Genomic DNA, 18,274 nt, shown 5'->3' with positions numbered 1-18,274 from the left:
CATGGCAGGGCCAAGGGGCAGTGTTTCTTCTGTGATCAGGATGGGAAATGTGCAGGAAGCTCAGGGGCAAGGCTGTGTTGTTCTCTCCCTCCACTCTGGGGAAATGTCTGAAGCAGTGTTTTGTGCTTTCCACAAATGTGAGCCTCTCTTTACTGCTGTCTTAGAGTAGCTTTGCATAATTCAATAGATCTTCTCTTCCCACTCAGTGGCCACCTCCTTTTGCTCCCTTATCTTCTTGCTTTAGGCAAATGTGGCCTGAAGGATTGGAAGAACTCCTGCTCTTCCTTATCTTTTATGATAACAAAATTCCCTGCAGGCTTGCCCTGAGTTGCCTACAGTTTCAGGCTTTTAAACAAATTAGTCTTAGTCTCCCAGTCTTTGTCACCAAGCAGAGTCTTCACAGATTGTGTCAATTTTTGCTTCAGTGACCTTTTTATTATGCACTTGTGGAACAGATTCTGGATCAGACTCTGTATCAGACATCAGAACTTGGGAGACTAATTTAAGTATGAGATGACAAGCTTTCCTATCTGTGTCATTTCAAATGTACTTTTTCATAAGTTATTAAATAGGCTAGTTATTGGGTTAAGAGTGTTTTAGTCTGAAAAAGTGATTTTTCCTCATTACACAGTCTTTTCTGCATAAAAAACCAAACACAACAGCCAATGTTGTGGAAGGTATGCTGTGAAAAATGTCTTTCAGTCTCTTCTAATTTTTTGTGCTGATCAACAGCCAAATGACATTAACCTGCAGAATACTAATATGCTTTCATGCTATATGAGAGGTGATCATAATTCATATTACAAAAAAATACCAGGAAATCTTGCATGCTGTTGCCTACCTGACATGGTCTGTGTGGAGTTTGTCCACCTGAATCTTCCTCCATTCCTTCGGGTTTTTTTTTCCAATGCAGTTTATATAGTTAGATTTATAGGTTAGATACAGTTTGTATAGTTAGATTTTTATGTAGAGAATCAAAAGCATTTTGTCTAAAGCACAAGAAATTATTTTTCTTTTATTTTATAATTTATCTTAAATTGTTAGTGAAAGCCAGGGAATTAGCAGCACTATGTGAGAACTCCATATCTAATGAAAAATTGATCACAGTTGTTACTGGTAACTAATGCCTCACTTCTTTAAAAATTACACTGTTGTGCTTGGGTGATGTTTTGGGGTTTTTTTTTTTTTTTTTTGTGTATAGTCAAAATGTTTATTTTTAAAATTTCTAGCTGCTTTCTTTGAAACAAATAAATTTGGCAATTTTGTAATGATAAAATAATAGTTGTGTGTTTCATCGATTTATTTCTCAGTAATCAGGAAAAATAAGGGAATTACTAAACTAAAATCACATTCTTATTTCCATTCAGTTAAATCCTCCACCACATAAGAGGTTCTATTAGAGTTGAGGAAAACATTCCTCAATTTCTTCTTAATGCTTTACTTTATAGTCAATGTTAAACATGTTATTTTAGAAACCAGGGCTGGGGAGAGGTGGAGGAGACAGCAAAATAATTAACATTGAGAAATCCATTGCTTGGACAGGTTTTTGTCCCCAAAATCTCCTAAAAGTTTATCTGTCAGTCTCTCTCTCCTTGCTGCACAATAACAAAGACTTTGACCATACCAACTGGCTACAGATCACTGTTGTTCTGGCAGCCTTCCTAGTTAGGAAGTGCACAAGTGTGGAGGTAGGTGGCAGCCCAAATCATCCCAAAGCTCCACTATTTCTGTTACCAGAAAAGAAAGTGCAAGGAATATTTACTTTTGTATTTGCTTTTTCCTATCTGAGGCACATCCCTGCCCAGGACTTAATGATTTTAATATTTGGGAGACAGGGAAACTGCTTTGTCTTCAGAGACAAAGTATCTTCTCATGAAACAGGTAGCAATTTAGATAAAGAGAAAATTAATGAAATTATCTCCCATGAAGAATCAGAATGCATTTTACAGTCTCATTTTCTGGAGAGGTGATTACATGTTATGCTTCTCTATTTTTGATTCTGTACCTTAATGTGAGGGTTATTAAGAGAAATTGGTTAATTGCCTTACAAACAGGAGTGTGTGTTAATGGTACTGAAGTTTAACAGTTGATTGCTGCATTACTAGTTTAATTCTGCACTGGTGGTTGAGTTATTTTATAGCAGAGAAATGAATTACCAGTGTGTGAAATCTAGATAAGGACTGAATAACCAGAATGCAATGCTTTTTAGGGAAGCTTTCACTTTTTTCTTTTTTGCTTGCCTTGTCTTTTTGTTTTTGTGAATGTAAAAGACGACTTTAGAAATCTTGATAGATTTACAAGAGAGAAACAAGAATTACTTGGCTGGAAGAAGTGTGTTATAATGAGAGACTTGAGGATCTCAGTCTGACTTAGTTTATGCAAAAGGAGAGGGAATGATGATTTAACTGCTTTCTATGTGCCCTTCCACAGGAATAAAGTAGCTATGGAAGAGATTTTCTAAAGTAACAGAGAAATATATTAGTGGCTTGAAATTAAAGTCTGACAAACTGCCTTAATATTTTTATCAATATATGTTTTAATCTTTGAAATGAATTACAAAGGAAAGTCATAAGGTCTTAATTTCTTGAAATTTTAAACTTTATTGTCTTTCTGGAAGACAGGTTTTTATTAAAGAGTGTTGTGATCATTGAGGTAGCACAAGAGGTTGGAGTAGACATTTTCATGCTCCAAAAACCAAGAAAATTTGCTTTTTTTCCATTAACTATCAGAGAATTCTAGTTCTAAAAATTTAATTTCAGACAGAAGAATCTTCTTTTATAGTATTTTGTCTGCTGGGTTTTTTATTTTTATGATTTATTTTAATGCTAATCCAGAAATTCTGGCATATTTGTAAAACTGGAGCTGGCAATAGAAGAGGACTAATTCTGAAAGGATGTTCTAGTAAGAGTTTTGGTTAGACCATCAATAGTGGACTTCTTGTACATTGAAGGTACCATGATAAGCAACACAGGGATCTGAAATAGATTAGGAAAAAATGAGAGTCCTGGAAAATTAAGAATGAATCTGGTTCAGGTTTCATAATCTGTCATGCAAAGATGTCAAAACATACTTAAATTAATGCAGGACGCTTTGATATGCAAAGTGCCTTAGTGCAGATCTTGGAGTTTGTGGTATTTGACTCAAATAAGGCTTAAAACAAAGAAGGAGCTGCCCTGATTTAGGATTCTCCACCTGCTTTTCTGTCGGGTCTTTGCTAAGTAAACAATTGCAGTCACTTTGCTCTTCACTATTTCCTTCATTTGAAGAATTTCCACTCTTCAGCAGAGCATTAAAACCAGGCTCCATTCGTGGCATTTGCATTGTTCTCAAGGAACAGTATTCTTGGGGATATCACTGCAGAAGAAATATGGCCAGAATCTGAGTATTTTGTAACAGTAGACAATGTTTGTCACGGGAATCAGGGTTTTAAAAACATTGGAATAGAGTTCATTAAAGCTGTTGTCATTGGTCTGGATTCTGTTAGGTAAAGCAGGATGCATAATGCATTGGTCATCCACAAGTATGAATGGCTTGAAGTTCAAAGAAATTTAGGGCATTACTTGTATTACTTAAAAACAATCTCCTCCCAAACTCACAAAATATGCCAACATCAAAAAAAAACCTCTTTCCCCAGAATATCTAAGTATCAAAAAAGTTATTTTGCTCTTTCAGCCAGAGACTATAGTAATAATGGGGCAGAGTAGCCAGAATAGAGGAAATATGAAATTTAGAATTTTAAATTAATTTCTTATCACATTTTATTTCTGGATTAACAAATATAGTACGGAAATAATGTGTAATGTGCATATTCAGTGAACAAAAGAAGATCTTGTACTTTCCAGATGAAATAAAATCAGTGCAGTAGCTGGAGCAGCAGATAGATTGTCTGTACCCATGTTGCAGAGGTGTAATTTAGAAGAAATGAATGAAAATTATAAGTATTTACTGTCATGAGGTAGTAAAAGAAAAGAATATTTTCACTTGTAACCCTTAATTTTAACATGGTGTGGGATCGTCAGTGCAAAAGTTAATCTTCCTTACACTGGGACACAACCTCTTTTATTGTCTTTAATGTATTGACTTAGATGTGTTAATGATTTTTAAAATAAAAATCTATGAAATTTAAAGTATATAGTTGAGTTATTGGGTAGATAAAGAATTCTCATAGTTTAATTGCTTTTTGATAAATATTATTGAATCTATTCTTTTTTTAATTGTCAGAGGACCACTTAAGTTTGACACTATCACTATCATTTTATAGTATCATTAATAATAAATCTGACCAATGATTAGTGTGCAATGAATATGAATGCTAAATATTAGAATAGGCTGTGGGAAATAATAAATGCCTGGGTGATTTGGATTTAAAATTGCTTAATTTAAAAAAAGCCAACAAAAAATTGTAGTTTTGTTATGGGATCATAGAAATCCTATTGAGCAACCAATGCCATCTTAGCAGTCGGGAAAAAGCAGGTCTTAGTCCCTGAAAAAGCTTTGGTGTGTTGAATTTGCAATTCTCTTATTCCTGGCAAGATCAGTATGGAAAATGTTTGTTGATAAGGCAGAGCTAGATCTCCCTCTCAAAAGTGATTGCTTGAAACTTGACAAAACTGAAAGTAAACCACAAGAAAAAGAAACATTAAACTGAATATCAAAAGTCAGTTTAGGAATCAACCTCTTGAATATATAGAGCTGAACTTCTTGGCAAAGCCAAACCTGGCAAGAAAGCTTCACTGTGGGGTGCAACAGCAGAGGACTTCTAGTGAGATTTTCATGTTCTTGTGGAAAAATAACAAGATATTCAAGATCTTGTTCTACATAATATTTGCTTAGGTTGCACACAAGCAGATGTTGTAGGTACCTATCAGTTTCAAGTTCTGATGTCTGTCTTTGGCAGAGAGGAGCTGGGACACTCAGCAAGAATAAATATTTGCCTCTAAACATGGTTAATTTGACATCATCCCTTTCATAGGCATTTCTTCTCTTTCCATTTACTTACTAATCAGTTCAGTTTTCAAGTTACAAATGTGTGCCAAAATGTAAAACATGTAAACTGTGTAACTTTACCCAAGCTACAGCCTTATATTTTTATCACATATTAGGATGCAAGTATATCTCATATTTAAGAGAAATCCATCAGTAAATTTGGACAAGAAAGCCTCCAAGCATTGTCAGTAGCTGTGAGTATATCTTGTCAATGCTTGTTCTAATAAATCCGTATTCTCAGAAGACCTTGTGCAGCTCCTGCTTTATCTGTACGGATACTGGCATTTCCTTGGGCAAACCTAAATTCTAAATCTGTTTACCTACTCTTTGAAAATTCTGAATCCTTCTAAAGTATTAAAATTACAACATCAGAAGTCTCTGTTGAAGAAAAATTGGGAGGTTGTTTAAGGTTTTTTGGTGTCCCCCCTTCCTCCTCACTTTGTCTGGAGAATGTCAGAAAGTAAACTCTGTTTCTCTGCCATTCCTTATGACTTTCTGGTAAGAATGATCTCATTTTTCTGCCTTTTGCAAGCATTAATCCATTACATCTTTCTTGCCTTGTTATCTTCACATTTCCCCCTTCTTTTAGACATTTCTCTCCACCCCTGTATTTTTGTTTGTGTGCATGCATTTGTCTTTTCCAGTCTGATTTTTTTGGGCTTATTTAGCAAATAAATTGTGGTCACAAAAAGCATCCCTTAATAAATGTATGTTCATTTGGAGAGTTGATAGACTCTTGAGCCTTCAAGCTTGGAAAGCTCCCGCTCGTTTTGGTAAATTAAGTCAAAAGGAAATCTGCAACAACAGAAAGTAGGCAGTCCAGTTTCCAAATTCTGAATTACCCTACTGTTTTCCTAGACAGACATCCCAAGAAATGTGATGTTTATGTGCACTGAAGTCATATGGAGATAAATAACACTCTTCTCCAGTTGATCCATATCAATCTTTTGAATTTATATTCTTTTATCTATCTTAAAATAATTCTGGGTGATAGTTTCTATGCTGAACTTGGAAGAACAGTGCTTGAAAAAGGAAAACTTTTTCCCCCATTTAGATTAGTAAATTTTCTTTAGTAAAAAGGCAAATCAGGAATATGGAAGAGCAGGAATAGTGGCCATGCAAAGGTGATCTTTATATATCAAGTCTTGCAGACAAGATAACTGAAATGGGACTTTTGTGACTATGGTTTGTGGAATGAAAAGAATAGATAAAGCTTTTATGTTACTAAATATTCAGTAATGTTTGTTAGGGATTCACAAAATCAAAGCTAACTACATCTTCATGTTTAGCTTCCCAAATATTTCTGGTTTTACCTTCACATTAGTGAAAGTTAAAGGCTTTAACTAATTGGTGGTCTCCCTTTCTTATCCTACCTACAGTTTAAATACTTAAGCTTCAATATGGCCATATGAGTAATATCTCCACTGCTGAAAACCAATGTGGGGAGAAGCTCAGGCAATTGATGTGTGTGTATACTGTGAAGCTGGATTTCTCCCTGTTTTGCTCCAGGTTTCTCCTCTCTTTTGCTCATCCTACATGTATGATAGGTTGCTCTGCAAGAGCTGTCTGTCCCTAGATGAAGCCTATCTTAATAATTAAAATTATAATGGGGACTTCTCCAGGAGGCAGAATGGATTGCATACACTGTATCTTGCTTCCCCTGCCCAGTTTGTTTCCCTGCAGACTTCCTGCCTCACATCACACTGCAGAAACACAAATCAGATGGAGCTTGAGGCATTATTCTCATTGTCTTGAGCAGAGAGCAGGGCCCTGGTGGTGTGTCCTGTCGTGCTGGGCTGGATCTGCAGCTGTTACTGCAGGCTTCTTCCTGACATGAGATAACAAACCCAGCAGATCTTGCCAAACATCATGGCAGTGGTAAAACTGAGCTGAGAACCATCCAGCCTCTACAGTCTCTGCCAGATCTCCTCATTCTGTAGAGAGGGATTTGGGTTTTTTGGGAGCCAGCATCCCCAGCAGCACCACCATGCTGTCAGTTACCTGGGGGAGCCAGATCTGCTTCAGCTGCAGCAGTGCTTCAGTTCTCTCCAAATCTGCAAAGAATAATCCCTCCAAGGGAGGCAGAGCTTTCAGTCTTTTTAATTAGAATTGCCAAGGAAATGTGGAAGTCGTTTTGATCCTTCTTGATTCTTGTCCAACAAGAATTGGGTTATTCTGAAATAATGCTGTATTAGTATGGTAAGTTCTGAAACAGTGTCCTGCTTCACTGAAACATGCAGATTTTCAGTAATTGGCATGAAAAAACTGGGATCCTGGGAGATTTGTGGTATGTCCTATTTTATTCCCAGCAGTAGTCAGTCTATTCTTAAGATGCAAATGCTCTTTGGAACTTATTCAGTATTCACTAACTACGATTTTAAACCTTTACTGATATTTTAACCCATATTGACTAATGTGATTATAAATTTTAATTCAAATAAAACATAAATGCTTTGTACAGCTATGTTCATCAAACATGAACATAGTTTGTATAACACAATCTGCAAGTGTCTGTTTAAAGTGGAAAAGTGGTAGTTCATACTCGTTTACACCAAAAAGACTTCCTGAAATACATTTTAGCCAGCTGCTGGTTATTTGTATCATGTATTTTGAATGGAAGGGCTGATTAACTGTGGTCTATATTGTACTTTATTTCAATATCAGATGGAATAATTATGTGGCTCAGGAGGGTTATGAAAGTGATGAATGTAGATATTATTTAACCTGTATCTTGGACTAGAAAAAAGAGCACCTCTTCCGTGTAGCTCATTGCTGAAATATTTTCTTTAAAATGATACGAGTTTTAAGATAGTAGAAAATAAAACTTTTTAAGGTTGATTGATACTTGAAATGCCTTTCAACACAGGCATATTTATAGTGTCAATTATATGGAACTAAACCTAAGAATGAAGCTTGCCAGATGATTCATTGAAATTTTGTCAAATGCTAAATTTACTTCAATTAAATTCTTACATTTTTCTAATTTTAGTAATTCAAATTTGAATAGCTTCATTGTCAGTTTTGGCTTTTATTGATAGCACGTGTTCCTGTGCGCTTTACATGACCATTCTTGCTTAACAAATGAAATTCTAGATTAACATCTTCCTTTATTAAGAGCCAAAATAAATATATTGAGTGGCAAAAGAGCTGAATATTAATATAGCCTAAATGAAATTTATAGCAATATAATTTGTCTATTTTTCTAGGACAGGAATGAAATTATTGCCTAGTAACATATTGAACTTCCTTTTAATAAGTTTTTGAATGTGAAGTACTTTTCTGTGTTGTACCAGAGACCTCCTGGAATCATCCAAAACTAAACAGATGATAATAGAGCTGAAGCAGTGGATGAATTTAAGGAACTGCTCATCAGCTGACTAACAAGCTGTGAGCAGTTTCCTGTGGAGTAATGGAATTATTTAATATTTTAGGCAGCACTGCTCTGCCTAAAAAGAACATGGCGTATGACCTCAGCATCTGTATTATCTTGTGGTTGGATAAACATGAAATTAAATTACTTCTATAGGCATATTGATGTTAAAGGGCACATTCCTTGGAACAGTGGAAATGTTCAAACACTCAAACAAATCTCTCTACCACTTACCACTTCCAAAGATTGAGTCAAGATCAGGTGCTGTCTTTCCCAATTGGTACCTGTGTGTTGGTGCACTTTTTTTTGACTGAAATTCCCTTGCATAATATATCTCTCTAAGTATCCTTAGATCTCTCCGTTTACAAAAGTGATCCGTGATGTTATGCATGGAAATTTTCTGACGTATTACTGAATAAGACAAAAAAAATGTATCCTCAAGCTATGCACTTTTACTTTAGAGCCTCAGTTATATTTGCACAGTATTCCTTACTCATATTGCAGTATAATCAGAAATTTTAACAGAATGGTTATTTAATTTTATTTGAAAAGTTGAGTTCAGACAAGAAACATGTCAATCAGTATACAAGCTCTGCTCATCATATATTATTGGACAATCAGGTCACTTTCATAACCCATTTACTGTCTTGATAGCTAGTAGTGTGGAGATTTTCAGGGAATAAATTTCTTAAAAGTAATTCTGGGATTATTTTGTTGCTATTTTAGCAGATAATTGTAAATTTAACTTTGAAGAAAGTAAGTTGCCTGTAGAAAGCATTTATTTTGTATTGACTTTTTTGAATAGCTTATAAAGATGCTTGAAAATTTTCAGTGAAGTATAGAATTCTTTCACCTTTCCAGTAGAAACTTTTCACTATTTCAGTTCAGTGTTGATTGGTTGATAAAAGCAATTTTGGCAGGGTCTTGGCACCTGATAAACTGTAGGACATTCTTATTGCAGGACAGAGCAGAAAATTTCCCATGAAAACCAGTCATACATGTGCTCCTGATTGCTTCTGCTTTGCCTTAGGAGTAACACAACAGGGTGCAAGGCAGTGTTAGCCTTAAAATTCCTTAATTGCTCCTGAAGCACAGAACTAGAGTCGTGTGGGACTCATTGCTGTGATGTACCTGGCACAGAGAATTAGCCAGAAGTAATTGCAACAACTGTTAATTATTCCATCACCTTTGAACAATGAAGTTCTTCTTTCCCCTGTGTGTACCAGCCAAAACAGTGGAATAATTTCATGTAAGAGGGAACATTATCTCATCATTTGCTCCCATCTCCTGTAGACTGCATAATTTGCCATAGGACCTTCATCACCTTGTTCCTAGTCTGGTTGTTGGGGCTGGAAGTAGCATTTGGGAAAACAAGCAGTCTTGCTTTTAAGATTTACAGTAATAGCTAAGTGCTGTCTCTGTTTAACAGAGAAAGTATGATGTGTATCTCAAGCTCTGTCACTATATGGATGAAGGCTTAATGTATTCTTTTACTTGTCTAACTTTTCCATAGCAACTCTGGGAGGAATTAATATTTGGGAAAATGTATTTTTATTTTTAGTGACATTTACTTTAACAGATCTTTTGACCTTTTTACAAAAGACTGGTTATAAGATCACTTTTCATTCTATCCTGTGTTGTCACCAGTTGTTCTTCATAACTGGCAGTTATGAAGACAATCTGTGCCTTGTAATCACTGTTACTAATCCCTAAAAATTCAACAAACGTTAGAAAAAATCTGTTGAAGAACAATATGAAAAATACTAAGTTTTGACCTTATGCAGAGTTTATATATTCTTTCGTTTTTGCTTGAAGAGCACGTAAAAAGATTCCTTAACTTTCTCTAAATCTGTTATCAGCAAATCCAGTGGCAGAGTGTACAAAACCAGAGAAAACAAATACTAACATATCATTGGTGCTTAAGTTTTAAATTCAGCTGGGTTTAGTGTGAAACCATTGTAGATGGATGCATTTGTCATCAGTGACTGCACATGTGATAACCTGCATCTGTAATGTGTGTTCTTGGTGTGAGACCCACATGAAGCAAATACTGTGTTAAATATTAATGCCTGAAGGCTGAGAAGGAAAGCAAATCAAAATGGCTGAGTTAAGGCTACCTGCTTGGTGTCTTTGGTAAGACAGGGTGTGTTAGACTACCATCTGAGCCCACTGCAAACAGATGGGCAGCAAATGGTATGATTTGCATAGTCCTCTTAAAAGGCAGTAAACTAAATCAAATGTTGTGGTCTTATCATTTTTTTTTTTTTTGTCTATATCTGTGCAGGTTGTTGCTCAGGATCTTGGTTATGCTCAAGTAACTTTCTGGCTTTGGAACACACAGCCCTCTCATTTATGTCTGTTTAGTTTTCCATAACCTCCAGTGTGCATTAGGGCAAGAGTATTATTCTGTCCCAGCTTATTCTCTCTGCAGCTTTTTACCAGATGGGTTTGTAAACAGATACATTCCTGTTATCCCCATATTTGTCATGCTTTTGACTGAACTGGTGTCTGCACTGGCTCTGAAACACTGGCACCTGTGAATATAATTAATTATACTGTTCACTTACTTCCATGGATTCCAGTTTTCATTCACTTTTGCCTTTATTGGTGTTATCTGTATGTGTCAGTTAATTTGCTGAGGTTTATGACTACCTGGGAAAACAAGAGGAAGCCCACTGTGAATGCAACCTTTTAATTATTTTTTTTTTTACTACTGCATGAATTACAGCCTCAAAATACAGATCCTTCAGTGTAGATGCCTGGCAATATGGAACTTTTACAGATTAATAACTAAATTGCTTCTCTTTGGAGGTGAATTTAATGCCAGCTAGTTTCTGTTAATCAGTGTGTGTGTGTGTGTGTGTGTGTGTGTGTGTGTGTGTATGCATAGGCAAAATTATTATTTAAAATAATATTTATTTTATTAATTAATAAATAATTATTTAAAATTATTCCTATTCCACAAATGAAATATAAAATTCTTCCCCTACATGTGAACTAGATAATCTTGAAGGTCCCTTCCAACCCAAGCCATGCTATGATTTTGTGTTATTTGTGAAACGTTGCTAGAGTCAGTACTTCTGAGTAAGTACTTTTCACAATATACTGCTTCAGGTTTAGGGGATTGAATTCAGTCCCATGTTGACTGTATTTGTATTCTGTTTCTGGAACAGATAATTCTCAGAATGACAAAGACTTTGAAAGGCAGTCTTATCCAGAAGAGATCAAAATATGTGGCCCTATGAGTTTTGCTAATTCTCATGGTGCCTGCATATACTTTGGGAAATAAAATGGCTTCTAGTGTATAGAGTTGCCATTAAATACAAGCTATCTATAAGCTTTAACATGGAAGAAATCAAAGGTATGCCAAAAGCAAAATTTTCAGCCAGTAAAGATAATAATGAATATTTAACTGTTCCTGAGATTAACTCTTACATAATTTGTATGCATGAACAGAGAAATCTATGTCAAGAAAAATAAACAAGATAAAGGTCATTGTAGACCAAAATCTCATGTTTATTGGTGCCAAAAAGTTTGCATTTATGAAAGATTGCACATGTAGCATCCTAAGATAGCAGCCAAGTGCAGCAGTATTTCACTTGTCATAGTGGAGAGGAAAAAAAGAGCTATTTATTTAACCAGCTGAATGAACTCCAGACATAATGAAGCTCATTGTAAAACTGAATCCTGCCGTGTTCAAAACAAAACCCAGAAAGATATTGTTTAATGAAGCACTCCCCAGTGAATTTACAGCCAATAGAAGGCCATAAAGGTAGGAAGGGGTTGTGTGTCTTTGTAAGGGATTCAGTGAGCTCAGCTACAAGCAGTTGACAGAATGGAACTTCTTAGGGACTGCTTATTTTTTGAAGTGCAATGGAAAAGTCTCAAAAACCAAAACCAATATGATTTCCCAATTTGTTATTGTAATAAATAGGTGGTACACACATGCATTAAAAATTATACTGAATATAAGAAATTACGAAATGCAGTCTATGTTTTTACATTGTATTAAAGAAACCATACCAAGATGATGTGTGTGGCTTTGGTTTTGAGACTTGAAAGAAGTTGAGTGCACATTCTAGACTATGTATGAAAACAGACAGGAACTAAGCTAAGAAAATTGCTGGTGACATGAAAGTAAAGGAGCTCAGAGTTTTTTCTTTTATTTATGAAGAAGATAGATAAGATACAGCTTTCAAAGCAGGAAATTCCTGCTAATATGAAGGTATTTAATTTAGCATAAAAAGATGTAATGATATGCAAAAGCTTGAAACTAAAGCTAAATGTATTGATTCCACATATAGCATGACGTTCTTAATAGTGAGAATAACAAAACACTGAAACAATACACTTCAGAAATCAAAATATAGAATGTAAAGAGAGAAAAAATCAGTTTGAACCGCAGTTTTGTACTCAGGACTTAGGCATTTATTTAGGGCTTAGGAATGTGGCATTTATTTGTACCAGAATATGCACTGTCTTTAGTAGAAAATAATTGTGTATGAGACATGGAGAAACTTCACAAGGGAACTGTAAAAATATGTATTCCAAGAACTGCAAATAGCTAATTTCAGAACTGCAAATCTAGGTGCTAAAGGTGCTGTTTCCATAATTATCTTTTTACAAGATCTACCCCCTGAAACAAATACAACTGAGAAACATTGTGGTTGGTTTAGGTGGTCAGAGGTGTGGTTGAATTCTTTGATCATTCTTGTACTTGACTATTTAGATAAATCCATTGGTGCTTTTTAAACTGATAAATCACTCAATTCAGTGGCATAAGTCTTCTGCAAGAAAAAGCTGTCCTATATTCAAGTTACACCCCAAGTCAGTTCTGCAGTTGGTTTATGTAATGGAGTAACACCAGCCCACAAGCATCTGCTCTTAGGGTGCTGCATAGTCCTACTCAAACATGTACCAGTCAGTGCAGATCAGATGACAAGGACTCAGAGCAGCAATGCTACTTTTGCAGCACCCCACAATTCCCAAATGTTTTAAAGGAGAAGCTTTAAATGGATATTTCCCATTTCTGTATGCATCATTTTAATAAAATAGTAGATGTGAGATCATGGTTTCTGCTCTAATGTTAATTTCTGTACATAGATTGTTCTTAGTCATGGAAAAAGTTGGTTAAGTACCCAAAAAAAGTTAGAGCTGCTTATTTACATAGCTTGGTGTCATTTTCTTCTATGGAAGAGTTTTGGTCTTGAAAAAGTTGCCATATATGATTTAGGAGTTTTTACTTGAGATATCCACTATCTGCCTTGGAAGGAGGTTCTTTATGACACCACATTTTCACTTCCTTGCCCCTGCAAAGAGGAATGAATCACACTGCAGGCCTGGTTATTGCTAAAAGATTTATTAATCTCACACTACTGAAGAGTCACTGTCTTAATGAAGGAAAACATGTCCTACCTCGTCCCTTTCTGATCCTAAGAAGTAAATACCTGCTGCAAGTGACACCGGCCTCAACTTTATGAGTCAGTTCTGAAGTATGTGCGCTTTTGGTTCTCAGTGAACACCAAGGACTTGCAAGTCCTTGTATTCCATTAGTACTAACCTCTGAGAAGAATGAGACACATCAGATCTGTGTGTATCACATAGTAAAAATGAGTCATGGAATAAAAAAGCTGTGGGGTACTGTGGAAAGTGGTCATAGATCATGCTATGAAAAGATTTGGTCATTGTTACCTCTCATCATGAATGTAATCATTCACTGACAACTTTAATTTCCAAGATGTGAGAGTGTAAATTCTTGGTTACTAATGTATCATGCTGTCATGGAAGTCTGCATCTTGGAAGATGAATCCAAGTATTTAAAATTAGTCATCTTAGCAACTGATTTTTTTCCCAAGTAATTATAAGCTTTGGAATATCGGGATGTTGAAATACTCAGTGAAAATACAAGTGAATGAAGAGCAAAAAATCCTGTTTCACTCTTACAGATATTAAAGCCAGGATTAAATGTAGTTTTCAGAAAGAACACTTTTCTTTTAGAGTGTTATTGCTGTCACACTTTCACTGCTTGATGCACATAATTCTAATTCTACTTGTTTCACTCTAGATCCCAAAAGACATCCAGACTTAGTTTTCATCTTTTTCCCTTTTATGTATAAATTAGGATAATGTGGCATGGCTTTGAAGGCCCCTGGAAGATCCAACATACTGATAAGAGAGAAGATAGTGACTAGCTTTTATTCTTGAAACCCATGGTGTCTACTTTGCAGTATTTAGATGTATTGGTCCCCCCTTTTAATATCCTCAGAGATACTCCATTCTCCCTGATAGCAGAGTCATCATTTAATGAAAAGGCAAAAGTAAAAAGAATAAAGTCAGTTCAGAGCCTGAACTATAGGTACTTCTGCTGTATGTCCTGTTGTAATACACTGCTATGAAAAGATTTGATGAGGTAAGGTTGTACTTGTCCATGCTTGGCAGCAAAACACAGAATTTGCAGAAGATGGGCTCAAGTGCCAAGAACATGTGCCAAGTCATCATATCTCTTCAGTTCCTTCTGCTGGAAGGACCTCACTGCAGCTCCCAGAATGTTTGAAAACCACCAGCAGTCAGTGCTAATGCTGCTATTTAAGCATCAGTTCTCACTTCAGGGCAACTGGCCAAAATGAAGCAGACAGCACAATTTCTCTCTTATTTTAGTAATTTGTGAGTACTTTAGTAATTTGTTTTTCAGGGTGAACACTGATGCATATAAATGTGAATTTTTGGAGAGTGCTTTGTTTGTTTGGGATATGCTGAGTGAAATCATCTACTTTGTTAGGATGATTCCTAGAAAACTGACTTAGCATGATACTGAACTGATGCTGAAGGGTGACAGATGCTTAATCAGGGCAATGCAGCTGTAATTTTCATTAAAGACAATCATTAAGTAGTGCCACGTATCTGTACTGAGTATTAAACTCAGGTTAAAAGGAAAGCACTTATCTCTTAAAAACTGCAGTTAGCTTGAAATCCCAGGTGGGTTGGTGACTTGCTGGGTTGGTTTTGGTGCTTTCTCTCATGTTACAAGAAGTGGTTGTTAAATGTTAAAAAAGAGTGCCACAGAACAGTCATTCAGAATGGACCAGAAGATTACCATCAACACTTAGAAAGTGTCTTAGACTACAATACATGTTTATTGTCCATTTTGAATAGGTTGTTTAAAAGATGCAGGTTTTTATTATTTTATCAATTATGGTTGTATCCATGACTACAGCTTGGGAGCAAGCAGCAATTACTTCTTTTTCTCTGCCTTAGTGTTCTGTAATGTAGTTATGGTGTTTTATACACAACTTTTCATCTATAAACACCAGTTTTGTAAAACTCTATCTCCATCTTACAAATAGAGAAATGAAGGCTCAGGTAAGAAAATATACTTCTTTCCCCCAGAGGTTATCCACTAGACCAGGTGACAAAATCAAGAGTAGATTTCAGGTCTCAAGGTTAGTGGCATCCATTAAGCTGCTTGTTTAACAGTTGGAAGAGCAATTGCTTCATACTTGGAGCATCTAAACCTCAAATTTGCTAATTAATGGATTGTACTTTCTGGAGGCCAATATTAGAATGGTTTACTGTACATCTTTCTCCTATGAAAAGGGAAGTAAAGATTCTGACATTTACCTGCAGCTAAAATAAGTGGACAGTTGGCTTTTTTTGGTCAGGGTTTTACAATATGCTAATATGATTGTATATTACAAGTGGATCAAGCTCTGTGTTGTGAAATATTGTTTCTAATAATAATCCTGATATTTTTAAAATATGGTGTTTCACATGTTTCACACAATATGGTTTCTAATAATATATTTCATATTTCTCCTTTTGCCTTACTTTTGATCTTCAGTCATTTTGAGGAACAACAGTTTTTTGCTGAAGTCTCTGACTCAGATGAGAAAGGCCATTATCCTCTAAGTTAGGGAGATGACAATTTAGCATGCACAGGAAAAGACCTGAAGAGAACAGATAAAATCCTACATTCATTATATGTCTAGTCTTGATAAGTACAAAAATCTGATACATTCATGTGTTATGTAAACCAATAATGTATAAAAATAAATTTAAGATGCATCCTGCTGAATTTATCTGTCAATTCATGTACTTTGTCTCACAGGAAAAAAAATAAGCTAGAACAGATCATTCACAATTGCACATTTTTCAGGCTGCTGATGTTGGTACTTTAATTAGAATAGTGGAATGTCAGCATGAATTCTTTTGTTTTACAGAAAGCAAGAAGAATTGAGGTTAATTAAAGGTTAATTAGAGTTTAATTGGTAGTTCTTTCTTTCCCTCTTTACTTCTGGTGATAACAGGAATGTTAGAATCCTTGACTTTGATGACAACAGATTGGGCAGGCCTGGTGTTGATTGCTACTGCCAACATGAAAGTGGTGCTGCAGTTCTGCAGCTCCAGTTCCTAATCAATGAGGTAAGGACATATTTACTCAGATTCTTCTGTATAAATTTAGTTTAATAAGTCAATTCATGTTATTGTAATTGAGTGATATAACTTCTCCCATTGACAAACTGTGCCAACAAATAAGTGGTGTACATCCAGAGAACATTCAACATACAGCCTTTTAGAAGAATATTTATGGAACTGCACTCAGAGAAAAGTATTGCCTTCCTATACATCAGTTTAAAGCACCGAACAAAAGGCAGTCGATACATGAATGTGTGTAAAATGATGTAAAATCCATTAAGTTACTAAATATGCTGCACAGTTCTGGTTCAAATAGAAATTAATAAATGAGCTAAATCTTTCTATCAAAATATATTGATGTTTATTGGCTGAAAACTCAATAGTTGGAGATATGCTATTACGTGAAGTAATGAAAAGCAATTGCAGGGATCATCAATTAAACCATCATGCTTAGTCTTTGTAAATGGTTTGTCAAAATCAAATTTAGACAACATGAAGAAACAGTGCCAGATTATAGCTTGGTCTTTGCAGAAGGTTCTGAAGATGGGAATAGGCAAGAAGACTTTCTGGTGAATACAAATCAGAGGGAGTTTTTTTGAGGACCTTAGAAGTTGGCCAAGTCTTAGTTCAGTTTTGATTAATTTTATCCCATGACATAAGGAAGCACTTTTGACAGGTGCAAGTCCTCTTTGTAAATGGGGAGATCTTAGAACTTCTCAGGGGAAGAGTTTTAGTTTTATGGATTTTTTAAACCTGAAAAATATTTAATTTTTTCTTACACTTATTTGGAGAAAGTAACTGAACCACAGATACTGAGGAAGTGAAACAGTCTAGTGTAAGTCTTAAGAGTAATGCAGGGATGAGAACAGGAAGGACAAAGTTTGAATTAATATTCTTGCTTTTCATTGGGTCACCAGCAAACCCCCTAATACATAGAATTAATTTGATTTCAGTGGTGGACAGTCTTTCTCACTCTTTGGGAGATGAGAATTAAAGCATGGATTACACTGTATTAGAGAAGTCTCACCTCCATATATTTTATTTCCATAGGTCAATGTTGAAAAGAACATTTACTAGGATAAGAGAAGTTTATTAGCCAGTCATAGATTGTAGGAATTAATCTTTCCAGTTACATGTTTGCCCTACCTCAATATAAAGCATTGCCTTTTTTTGGGGCAATCTGTTCCCCTCTGTGATGGTAATACACAAAGGTAGATCTGTGTCTGGCCTGATCTGAGGTGTAAATGTGACAAACCAGTGCAGAGCAGTAGGGAGCTTCTCCAGTAGATAAGTTTCACATGTGATCAATATTCTGTGGTGAGGAGAAAGGCAGTTAAAAGCAGATAGAATAAGTTCACTCCACGTTTCTCAGTCAGACAGAGGCCTGGGCTTTGCAAGATGAACATTTCTGGGACACCTCAAGCAGAACCAGTCTTCATAGTATTTCTGATCTGTGATGAAGACTCTGTCCTTCTATATGCATCTCTTAGTTCTTCCTGTGTCCTG

General features: G+C 35.6%; 1 protein-coding gene across 6 annotated transcripts in view; it reads left to right on the top strand.

Moving 5' to 3' along the window:
- The window catches only part of STXBP5L (syntaxin binding protein 5L), a 180,383-nt gene that overhangs the window by 50,767 nt on the left and 111,342 nt on the right, over window positions 1-18,274 (top strand). For all 6 annotated transcript variants that reach the window (XM_058044368.1, XM_058044390.1, XM_058044360.1 and 3 more), the window contains exon 3: window positions 16,693-16,774. In XM_058044368.1, the coding sequence (XP_057900351.1) occupies window positions 16,693-16,774 (82 nt within the window). The remainder of the gene's footprint in view (window positions 1-16,692; window positions 16,775-18,274) is intronic.

Source organism: Melospiza georgiana, chromosome 2, assembly GCF_028018845.1.
Source record: "Melospiza georgiana isolate bMelGeo1 chromosome 2, bMelGeo1.pri, whole genome shotgun sequence".
Classification (NCBI taxonomy): domain Eukaryota; kingdom Metazoa; phylum Chordata; class Aves; order Passeriformes; family Passerellidae; genus Melospiza; species Melospiza georgiana.
The sequence above is the reverse complement of the archived record's forward strand: the minus strand, read 5'-3'. Positions and strand labels throughout refer to the sequence as shown.